Source organism: Agelaius phoeniceus, chromosome Z (assembly GCF_051311805.1).
Source record: "Agelaius phoeniceus isolate bAgePho1 chromosome Z, bAgePho1.hap1, whole genome shotgun sequence".
Classification (NCBI taxonomy): Eukaryota; Metazoa; Chordata; class Aves; order Passeriformes; family Icteridae; genus Agelaius; species Agelaius phoeniceus.
In genome coordinates, this window is record NC_135303.1 from 66,745,144 (window position 1) to 66,757,230 (window position 12,087).

The 12,087-nt window shown below is 41.4% G+C and overlaps 1 protein-coding gene and 1 long non-coding RNA gene across 8 annotated transcripts in view; one reads left to right on the plus strand and one right to left on the minus strand.

Annotated features, from left to right (window-relative positions):
* The window catches only part of LOC143692037 (uncharacterized), a 35,771-nt gene extending 26,872 nt beyond the window's left edge, over positions 1-8,899 (minus strand). Inside the window, exon 1 of the long non-coding RNA XR_013179900.1 lies at positions 8,685-8,899. This is a non-coding gene — a long non-coding RNA (uncharacterized LOC143692037). The remainder of the gene's footprint in view (positions 1-8,684) is intronic.
* Positions 8,270-12,087, plus strand: part of GLIS3 (GLIS family zinc finger 3) — a 155,800-nt gene continuing 151,982 nt past the window's right edge. For 5 of the 7 annotated variants that reach the window (XR_013179898.1, XR_013179897.1, XR_013179899.1 and 2 more), the window contains exon 1: positions 8,453-8,581. Coding sequence is in view for 1 of the 7 variants with exons in the window: in XM_077171515.1 (XP_077027630.1) it covers positions 8,359-8,423 (65 nt within the window). In the remaining 6 variants the exon portion in view is untranslated. Of the gene's footprint in view, positions 8,424-8,452; positions 8,582-12,087 lie in introns of those variants that run through there. The other 2 variants (XM_077171515.1, XM_077171513.1) reach the window with 2 other exon arrangements.

Here is a 12,087-nt window from a genome sequence, read left to right on the forward strand (position 1 = left end):
TGGCTGAGTTTTTTGCCCCTGCTATTTATATTATTAATTTATTAGTTAGCCTGAGTTTTAAAAAAGACTTACCATGGAACATTAATAGTTGGCCAACATCCAAAATTATCATCCAGACCAGAATGGAGAGTAAAAGTCTATTCTATTGAGACCTAAGGTGCTTGTGGTCTTTCGAAGTACAGGTTTTGAGGAGCTCCAGCAAGACCTGAGTAGAAAAATGTGATGCCAAGCTCTCAGTAAATAAGACCCAGTGCCTCATTCTCATATTTGGGTGCCCTTTTCTTACTCTCTCTCTTTCACAATATATCAGGGCCTGTAGGACAGTCCTGGCTGGGCAAATACGTTTCATGGAATGAGCCACCTAAAAGAGAAGCTGTCTGAATAGGCAGTCAGCAGTTTCCCCTCTCCCAGACACTATAACATCAAAGCTGGAAAGCACCTGGGAATGTATTAATGGTGCAGCGGTGAAAGTTAATTAGCATCTACTTTAGAGATAAGGTTTTCATTTGTGCCAGTATACAAAGGCATATGCTCTGAAAAATCATTAGCTTGAGGAATGCCCTTCTGCCTACCCATGCTTTCTAGCCAGACAGCATTTCTTTTTGTATTTTCCTTCTTTCCTAGTGTCCCTACCTTGTGACATACTGAAAGCCATGTCTGCAGTCCAGCTAAACATTTAAAACTTGTTTAATTTTAAGTATTTTTATGTTTTTCTATTGAAATCAAATCAATTCAAGCTGTTGAAATGTTTCCCTGTAATAGTAACATGTTGTGCTGTGAAAATTCCAGAAAAAAAAAAGACAGACTTTGGAATGCAACAAAAATGTTCATAACTATTGATAGTCATTACTAGCATTCAGTATTGTTTTATTTTAATGGGTACAGGTTTTCATCAGACATTGATATGATAACTGTTGCTTGGATTTTTGAGTTTATATATGTGCATATGTGTGTACATATATTCTCTCTAGAGATACGGTATCTCTTGAAAAAAGAGATGATGCCAAAGTTCTTGGATGGCAACAAGAAAGAAAGAAAAAAAAAGGCACAATGTGTTATAAAGATTTTTTACATTTAATTTTCCTGTTTCTCTGTGGTTAGGTTCTTCCACAATTTATATATCCCCATGTTATATTTTATGTTGTCAGAGTTGTCAGAAAAATAAAGAACTATATTAGCACATATGACACTTTGAATCTAACCCAGAAACAACAGTCTGAATTCAACTGCACAAGGAATAATTTATAAGTGTTTCTGAAAGTCAGGATTCAGTCTTCATTACAAGTGTGATCAGGAAGGTAGAAAAGGAAAGGAAGGAGATCTCATTAAGTGTCACAGCATTTCTCTGGAAACCTCGGAAGATTTTTCTCCTACAGCTAAAGCTCACTAGATTTGTTTGTCTAATCATTAGATTTAGGAATTTTACTGACAGTGTTATTTTTTCAAGTCAACTCCATTTGAATCCATGAATGCCAGAGATTTTCATGGAACTGCAAACTCCTTCAGTTACAGCACACAGAAAATTAGTAAGTTGCTTTGAATTAAGAAATTTTAAAAGTGAGCTCCTTACAAAATACATTAAAAATACAAAAAGCAGCATTTTGGGAGGATCAGAATATGTTTTTAGCAATGTAAAGGAAATAGATAGAAACGTACCTAAATCACTTATGCTTATGGATATGTATTGTCAGGTTCACAGAAGTTAGTGAAGTGCATAGGCATACCATAGAGTAGAATTTTGTGCAGTATAAGAAATAATAAGTAAAAATGCAGCTTATTAAAAAATTTAGATGCACTTGTGGATTTTTGATCATTTCTGAGACACTCATATGCCCATAAAGAGTGGAACATGTGACTTGGTGTTATTCTTTTCTGTTTTGGGTTCTTTAAACTGGAGCAAAGAAGCACAATAGGGAATTGGCAACATTTTAAGGTTTTTTTTTGGTGCAATGTAGACTCTTACAGCTTAGAATAATTAATTCCAATGGAATTAAGTAAAATCGTAGTATTATATAGATCACCATAGCTGTTTTCTTATCCATTTTACAAACGGATGAAAAAAAGAGAAGTTTTTAGCATTGCTTTACTTAAATTCAAGGAAAGACTCAGGAGATGAGTTTCCAATACACTACATCCCTGTAGTTCTTATAGAGCCAATTAAATGTGAAGATATGTTGATACAGTTATATCAGCTAGGCTGGGAATATGAGTGAGTACTGTTGTGAGAACAAAGTCAGATCAGTATTTTGATACTGATCTACCTAGCATATAGACAACTTTCTTATTTCTTACATATGTCTAAACACAACCTTTCGAGAATTTTGTGTGACCAGCCATTTATCTGGACTTTGATTTAATTTCAGTAGAGGCTATAGGAGTCCTTTCTAACTTCAAGTGGCGAAATACTGTTTAAAGGAGAAAATTCAATGGTGCAGAAGCAGAAAACATAGAAACATATTCTACCAGTGAAATATATGATCCCAGGAAAAAGTTAGACTTCTATTAGAATGAATTCTATGTAAAATTGAACAAGAACCAGAGTAACATCAAATTATTCACACATTGTTTTTAAATTTAACATCTTCTCATAACGGAAATATACTAAAACAATGAAAAGAAGGGAGTGTGGGTGATTTTCTTAAGGACATGGTAGAGAGTACTAAGTCAAGGTACCTTTTACTCAGGCTTCATGGCGACAGCTGTTGCCTTGTTACAGGTAATGGGCTTCCTGTGGCAATACTATGCATTCAACACCATAGCTTCACCCATATGCCTCCCCCAGACCCCCTCCTTAATTCCATGTCACCCTTGAGAAGAGGCACACTGACTGCTGGAGACAGCCATGTTTGAGGTGAATTGTTCAATATCTGATCGATTAAGGACCTACTTTTTAGTGTGTTTTCACCCAGTATTTTCTGAACTAAATTAGTTTCTTTTCTAAATTATTAGAAGTCCAAAGGTACTACATTGAAGAAAGCTAACTACACACATGTCAGTATTTATTACAGGATATGAAGTAAAATTTAAGATTAAAAATCAGTGTTGAGGTGAGTAGGCATAGAAACAAGAGTAGGAGAAAAAATTGCAGTGTTATATGCATACCACTGAAGTGATTAATAAAATGCTTACTCTCCCAAACAAGAAAAGTGAGTTTCAACATTGTACTTATCTGCTGTTCAATCTAAAATTGCTGGAGCCTACAAAGAAATCATTATTAATATCAGAAGATCTTACTGTTGGACAAACAGTAGTTCCACTTTATCACAGCATTTTCTTCTAAGGTTTCTAAGTGGACTGTGGGAAATTTCCTTCTTTTTTTCTTACTTTGCCTTCAATTAGCATCCTACCTATAACAATGTTTCTAGCACTGTTATTCATCAGTAAGTATTAGGGAATGGACATCATGCTAGCCTGAAATCCCTCATAGTTTCTCCATGGAAATCAGACACGTTTGGTTTAGTATGCTTTGGTCAACATCAAACTCAATTTGACTTCAAATTTGACTCAGGCATGAAGATGGAGGTACGCAAGCAAATGCAGTCCCTCTGTTCTCTTCACCTGTTTGTCAATGTACATGATATTCCCACTTTGTGACCTGAACCACAGCATATGAAATACCTAGAAAAAGTGTCAGCTAAGTATTAATATATTCTAGCAGAACTCCACTGCTGATATTAAGTCTTTTCACTGATTATTTTTTTATGAGACTTGGGAAACTTATTCTACTCATCAGTCTCAGTTCCAGCTTCTTCAGGTGCATTGTAGGAATGTAGAATTCCCTTGCAATTAATTTTCATCTAATAATTTTATTTTCTGACCCTAAATAGATAATGACTGCATTCTTCTGTAAAGGTTCTGCATGTGTGTTTGTACCGTATAAAACTAGACTACAATTTAATTAAATGAATCCTGTTTACCAGTGCCAGCTTTGTTTGTGCAAGAATACTGGGGAATCAAACTCACTTTCTTTGAGGAGGTTAGTAGAATGCATGTATTTTTTTCATATTTATTCCACAGGCAGCTTTCTCTCCACCTGACAGCTTACATTTAAGAGTGGGAGTGGAACAGCTTTTATTCATCTCTTCAGTTCACAGTGCAGGGTGCATTGCTGGAGCTGCAAGGAGAGGAACTGATTTGTTACAAGGATATCTAGATGCTGTTAGGAACTTTGAAGATCTTAGCAATATGCTCTTCATAAGTGTTAGTTTCTTGTAGCGTGGAGGAGAAATATGTTGTCTCATCTCCCTCATAGCAAGTAAAACCCACTAAAAAAAGTAATATTTTAATATTTTTGAAATCTGGATATAGAAAAAGGAAATAGAACACAGAAAAAAATTCTGAGGCCCTGCTATGTCATGATGGTATCAGACAGCCCACCTTGATGTACTGTGAAGACCAGCTAAATGCAACCTGTGACCTGTGATTGGAAAGATGAAGAAAAAGGATCAAACCCCAAAACTTATGCCCATAATACCCTATTTTTTTAACTAGAAAAAAAAGAGGTATCAGCCCCGAGATGCTGGAGCCATGGATGATGGGAAACAGCAGAGGCCCCTTGCAGAGTTCCTTCTTGCCAGGAGTCAGTCTAAGCTAAGATGGGAGAGGTGCAAGACTTAATTTTACAGCTAAACCACAAAAACCCAATTCAATTATATTTTAATATACTGGTGTCAGTAAAAGTATTCAAGATGGAATTAAAGAGCTTTTTTTTTTTTGTCATATCAGCTTAACTAGCAAAAATATTGTTCTCATTTACACAGCAACTATGAAAATAGAATAGATATGAAATGGAAGATCTGAGGTAAAATTAAAGGATTAGACCAACAGTGTTAGTTAGTAAGATTTTTTAATCTGTTTCCCCTCCCTCCAAAAAAAAACAAACCCAAAACCAAACCCCCAAGACAAGCACATGAACCAAACCCCCCCCCCGAAACCCAAACAGCTTGAAAAAGCTTCTGCATTTCTGTTTGCATCTGAGGAATGGTTGTTTAGACTTGGGTTTGTTCAAATCAGCATGTCCAAGGCAACAAGAGACAAGCCCTCTTAATTCTGTTAGTATTCTCTAACCAAGTATCATTGTATTCTAGCTACTCTTCAGATTCTCTCTATTTTCAGTGGAATTTTGCCCTCCCATTAAATTGACTGCCACAATTTCAAAGGTGTTTGGGTCAAAAATCTTTTCAGATTTGCTATAGAAATGCAAAATTAATTTGTCTTACAATCCTAGTACCTAGGTTTTTTCCCCTAAAAGGTGAGTTCTGCTCCTACCAGCATACAGAAGAAAGAGATAAGAAAAACTAAAACCAGCTGTATCTTCTGGTTGTCACATTCCTTATTCTCTGTTCCCTCTGCTACAATGATTTTCCTCTGGACACTGAAAAAAATCTGAGTTTCCATACATGATGCTTCAACATCAAGAGAGTAATTCCCTTTCTCAAAAAGGCCTCCAAAATACCAATAAAGAAAATAAATTAACTCATCTTTATTTAATTTCTTTCTCCTACTTGAATGAGCTCTTTTCAGAATCTTTAGCCACTGACCATCTCCTGTCAGGGCTCACTTACAAAGATGGTCTTTCCCTGGGACAAAGGTGACAAGGATTTATGTGAGCATGTCTCTCTTTTCCTCCATACCTAGGAATAACATTCTAGGACAACAAACCAAATGACATAATACAAGAATCAGGCTAGGAAGAGACTTTGCAAGGACTGATGGGATACTGTGTTATTCCAATAGACTTTGGGACAGAGAAAAAGAAGAAAAAGGGAACTTTTTTTCTTTAAAAAAGAGTATTTTGAAAAATGCTTCTGTGTTTGATAGTTTGTAAACTGAAGCCTTAATTCAAAGTTCACTGTACCTTCATATAGCACGTAACTATACATTTCCTTGAGCAGTAAATAAAAAAATTTATTGAACTATGAAAATGTAATTGGGACTGAAGTGACAAATATAAATTTTTACCCTCAGATCTTGGATAGGTGGCAGAAGAAGTTCACAGGTATTACTGTGGATTCAGACACATTTCTTGAATTTCAGAATCCACTAGCTCCATAGTGCATAGATGCATGCTTTTTGATAGAGGGGATAAAATTTGCAGTAGAGAATAAGTAGTAGTTTTCTGAAGGACTAAGACATAGCCTTTTCATAACTGGGATGTGTGCTTTATGTGAGGAGTGAGTATGGGTTCATACTGATGGATATGAATATGCAATGCTGTATGACAGGTATGAACATGCAGTTGTGTCACCCACTAAGAAAACTTTGGATGCACTTACTTTTAATGCACTTATTAGTCTTACCTGTCTTATTTTACATAAACTTTGCTGCTATTTCAGTACACTGAAAATTAAGAATTATCTTTAGATATAAGTTGCAGTTTCTAATGCTAACTTTGTTAATTTGAGGTTCTGATTGTCCTCTTTACTTCATATTCAGGACTTCTCAGCAGGCTACATCCATGGCAGTAAAAACTCTTATCCTCTATGCAAAGGCTGCCTATATCTTGTTTTAGACCATGTGTTTCTCAAGGTGGTACATTGATAGGATTTATCACTTCTTTTCATTTGAAAAATGGAGACAAATTACTTCCCATACATATAAATAATTTAATAAGGCAAAGAGATTTTTTTAATGGTGGTTAGATTTGGTTTCTGATATTGTCAGGGCTTATTTAAAGCAATTTATTTAATGCAGACTCACAGCTTAAAAATATTTCTGCTTTGAATGTGCTATGAACAGTAAATTTACAAGTATCTCAATCTCTAAGTGTCCATACACTTAGAAAAAAATCCCAAAACACTGGAAAGCAATGAAACTTTAAAAGAAAGACTGAAGCCTCAATATGTCTGCTAGGTCTTCTGGGTATGTAAAGAATGCAACACTGACTTCTTGCGAACTTCAGTCACATTAATTGGATGCAATATGAATGAATGACAAAGGACCTTTAGCTTGGAAGAGTTTATTCAGCTAAGGATCAAGGCTGGCCTTGAGGAGCCCAGTGATGTGAAAGCATCAAAACACATCCCCCTCCCTCAACTCTCCTGCTAACAGCTCTCACAGCACAATAGGGATACAGGCTTCCCTTCACCTTGGAAGAAGCAATAATGACTGCCACAGTGTCATTCTTATTCTTGGAGAACTGTGATTTAAAATTGTTTTAAATGCAGGGTTGGCCATGCTTGGCATGAAAGGCCCACGCCTGCAGCAATCTTCAGTTGCCCAACCATGTTACTGGGCTCCCTTGCTGGAGACTCCCTGGCTGATAGGATGCCCTGCCATGAGGTCTGCATGCTCATGTGCTCATGCAGATGGAGTGATTAGGCAATTTGCTGTTCTCTGAGCCTGGCTTTTTAGCTGCTTTATTCATCTCTAGCTTCAGCTCATTTATATTCTCAATTCCCCAATTACACCAAAGGGGAATAAGATGGACCCAAACTGAAAGAACCAACATGTTTCAGTTGCTGGGCCTTATCCTACATGTGTAGGAGTCTTTTTGAGAGCAATGGGTGCTCTTCTCTTCATGGCATTTACCTCTTGGCTGCAACTGGTACTGCAAGAACTGATCATCAGCTTGGGGCCACAGCATCCCTGTGCTTTTGCTCTGAGTGGATACTGCCAACAATACTGCCAATGGCTCACACTATCACATTGCTAGTCCTGCAATTTCAAGTCAGATTTCCTTCTAATTGAGAAAGGCTCTTGCATGCATATCACAGCTTTCTACGCCTGGTGGAAAAATGCCAGATATTAAGCCCCTTCATCCTCTTTCCCACTTCCAAAGCCCTGTTCCTCTGGTTTACCTGCTCCCTGCCCGTGCACGAGAAAACCATAACGTTTAGGTCCTATCCAAGCCCACTTACAGCCTCCGTGCAACCCCTCAAGCATTCCTCATAAAGCCCGTAGCGTGTGGCCCCCAGACTATCCTTCAGGGAGCCTGCAGCCCCCAGAGCTTCTAAACATTCCTCCTGCAGAAGTGGCGCAGCACCGCAGTTCCCCCCGGTCCCGTTACACACAGACACAAAATCCCCCCCGCCTCCCCTGCTGCAAACACCTCTGGCCTCCAGCGCACCCCTCGGTTCCCTCATCCCCTCTAGCGTCTATGCAGCCCGTCCCCCCTCGAAGCCTCCCCGTCGGCATCTTCCAGCCCCTACCTGGCCACGCTACCAATCCCCCTCCACCACCCGCCGGAGCCCCGGCTACCCCCGCCCCTATCCAGCCGTGTCCCCACGCGTCCCCTGGGCGCAGGGGGCGCCGCGGGGCCGCTGCCGGTGGGACGCCGCTCCCCCCGCGTGGCGGAGCAGGCGCGGCTGGCGGGGCCAGCCCGGGCCGCGGGAAGGGTTAACGAGAGGCGGCGGGCACATGACAGCGGGCACGGCCGGCCGCGCTCGGCGGGAGCTGCGCGCTGCCGGCGGGGCAGGCGGGAGGTGAGTGTCCGGAGCCCCGCGGCGGCGCCGCGCCCCGCCGAGCCTGCTCGCGCCCGGCGGCGTGCGGCACGGCACGGCACGGCACGGCACGGCCCCTCCGCTGCCCCGCTCGCCAGAGCCGTTCGCAGCCCCGCGCCGCCGGCCCCAGCGGGGAGAGGGTGAGTCGGCGGCTCACGGCCTCCGTGTCAGCGAGGGGAGGGCGGAGGAGAAGGGAAAGCAAAACAAGCGCTCTTGTGGTGCCGCCAGTTCGCGGTTACTCACCTCGCCGGCCGGTCCGCCGCCGGGATGGGGACGCAGCTCTGTCTGGAAGGACGGGACAGACACACGCCCGGGAGATTTGTCATCCTATTGGTGAATAAGCGGAGCTAGGTACCCGCGGAGGGAGCGGCGCGGGCGGGAAGCCGGGAGCGGCGGGGGGTGCCGGCCGGAGTGATGCGCATCCCGCGGAGTTGCCGCGCAGAGACTCGCGGCTCTGATGCCGGGCAGTGTCCCGTCCGGAGCTTCCTCTCGTCCAGGGACTGTCCCCGTCCGCAAGAGATGTGTCGTGCTTGGTGAGGTGACAGCTCTCTTCATCTGCCGGCCTGTATGTTGCTAGCAACTCCAACCTCTTAAATTTAAAAGACTCGAGACTCATGGCTTATAGCTGTGCCCTCCTCCCTTGTTCGCTTTTGGCCCCGGCTGAAGCTGCTCATGCTTTGCTGCGAGATCTGTGGGGTGAGCCGCGGTAGTGATAAGGGTGGCCGTAGTTGCTCCCCGGGCCATCAGCCGGGCAGTGTATGGTGGCCTCCTGCACTGCCCCACGAGGGTGGTCATGGCGGAGGAACCAAGGCAGGGCAGGTGTCCAGGGCCCCATACCTCTGCCTCTGCATTGCCGTCGGCTCACAGGGGGACATTGCTGGTGGTTTCCTACGTCCTGCATGGACAGAAGGTCTCACCATTGCTAATACTGCAGCATTGGTAACTGTGCCTGCACTCCTGGAAAGTTCAAAGCCTTTATAGGCAAAGTGAACAAGGCGGCATTGAGAGTAAAAGATGCACGAATCGGGGCTTGCAGGTACCTTTGTTTGCTAGGTGAGGATGCTGCGGCTACTGATGGCATGTCAGAAAGCCTGCCTCAGACTCAGGTACTTAGATGCCTGATTTGTCTCGGGTTTTTCAAGCACCTTGTCTGAGGGTTATAGGTAGCTCTACTGAGAATAACTTTGCTCCTGGAAAGCTCATGTTGTGTTTTTGGAGCAACCACTTGCAGTAGCACTGCTGTGATATTTAAGGTCCTAGTAGAGAGGAAGCTTAGGAGATCTTAATTGACATAATAAGCTTGAGAAGGTTTCTCGGGCAGACTGGCAAAAATGGTAACTAAGCTAGGATATACATCATCCTGTCCACTGATCACGGCTGCTCTTTTGGTGGCAGTTGCAGCAGTATCAATGACTGTGCTCTGCTCTCTGTTTGTACAGTCCCTTGCACAAAGGCATTCCTTTCTGTGACTAATCTTCCTAGGAATTATAGTGATGCAAGTAATAAGTAATTAGTAGATTTCATTATACTAGCTCTGAGAATCAATCATATTTGGTTGGTTGCCTTGAGTGCTGTGGAAGATCTTTAGCTATCATTTGCCTTGCTTGTTCATGCTGTATCAAGAGGCCTTTCTGATGATGCGCGAGAACTGAAAACTATTCAGATTGTGTGACCTTTTCTAGCTTTCCTTGGCTGACAACCTGGGCCTTAGAAAAATGTGATATTTTCAGAGTACTGCAGTTTGGAATGAAGACCCCTGTGGTACTTCAAGAATTCTACTATCAAGAAATGGATACAAATGACCAAAATAGTGGATGCTAATACTATATATTTATTATTCTAAGTAGTGTCTGAGTTCTGAGATGCTGGCAGACACGGAGGGTGGGGAAGATATTCTATATCAATGAGACAAAAGCTAATTTTTTAGCCCCAGTTTTGAAAGCACACTGTCTTCCTTTATTGCAGTTGGGATTCTTAATGTACCTATTGTTCCAAACCTAATTTCAAACTCTCAATTGTTATTTCTTGCCTAGTTAAATCTCTATGTGGTTTTCCTTTTCAAGGAGAATTTATTACCACGCTCTGTTCTGCGAACCAGAGCCAGATAACTAAAAACACTGTAACACTTCCTATGCATGTGTGCTCTATTTAGAAAATGCATGGTGGTTTACACCTATATTAGAGTGTATCTTTCTCACAAGTAGTTGTGAGACACAAAAAACTGAGGAGTCAGTGAGGCTGAGGTGAAGCATCCCTATAGCTTTTGGTGCCTGTTGCTTCCCCCTCTCCATCACAGTCCTGTCCACCCAGACTGGCTCATCAGGGGTGTGATGTCAATACTTCTGAGTATTTCACTCTGGTGCCACTGAGAGATGATGCTCCAAAAACCATGGCCATGCATAGATGGAAGGGCTGATAGGGGAGAATAGAGCTCAAAGGGTAGGTAGATCCTTTGGGTGGCCATGTGGCTGCTCAGCCCTGGGAAGAAGTAAACTTTTTCCTGAAATTGTGCCAAGGAAATTGTTGAGGGGAACGTGGTGAGAGTCTTGGCTATCCATATTCATGTTTGGGATGAGGACAGGCACTCACAGTCTTGGAATGCACAGTCCCTCATAAGGGGTTATGGTTCATGTTTGATTTCTGTAGTGTCTGGTAGCTGTTGTAGAGGTGAGATGTGTCCAGTAGAAAAATAGGCAAGAAAAATAGGAGGTTCAGTACCTTGTCTTTCAGTCTCCTCCTTTGGGATAGTGCTTGCTACACCATGTGCAAAATGCCAGTGTCTGATAACTACTTCCATGAAGGAATCTCCTGAGCTGGATTTACTATTCCTTAAACTCATCTCCGCAGTGGAGTAATTTAGCTTTTGTTGAAATTGAAAAGTATTTTACCTTTCTTTCAGTGGATGAAGCAGTAAGCCAACTCTGATTAAAACTCTCAGAACTGCCCTGGAAAAGTAGATGATATAGCATACTGTGCTACAGACATAGATTTGTCAATTATTCTTTCGTTTTACTTTCTGAAGGATTAGTGTTTGATTTTCCAAGGCTTCAGTTCAGCTTGAATTTAAATTTTATTTTTATGAAAGTGAATTTATGAATCATTGCTATGGATTTTGAGCACTTATGTTGTCATAATGTTATTGATGCAGAGTCATAGAACTTGGAGTAATGTCGGCTTAGGAAAAAGGAGATTTTTAAAGCAGTGGACATAAGTGTCCTTTTGACATCTGTGGTGGCACAAAAAGGTCACTACAGTATCTTACTGATGGACAGAAATATTGCATTCAAAGATGGAAAGTGCTTCTGTTCCTTTGATAGAACAAAGTAATTTGTCAGTACAGCCATTCAGTTTCAGGTTATTATTATTTCTGGTGGTTTTTTTGGTTGTTTGGTGAAGGGATTTTTGTGCATTTTAACTTAACACATAAAATTTCAACCCTATTCAGGATTGCAAAGCTTATTTCTAAATAAGCCATTGTATTTGGTGCTGTACTCTCACAATTTCCAAGATCACTGTGATTAGAAGTGTATGGGGTTTTACTATTACAGGTAGTTATTTCTGGATCTGATGCAAAAGGTAGTTTAGACTTTTAGAAAATAATTCATGTCCTACTTAATTACTTATATATGATTTAATGCATCTCTAG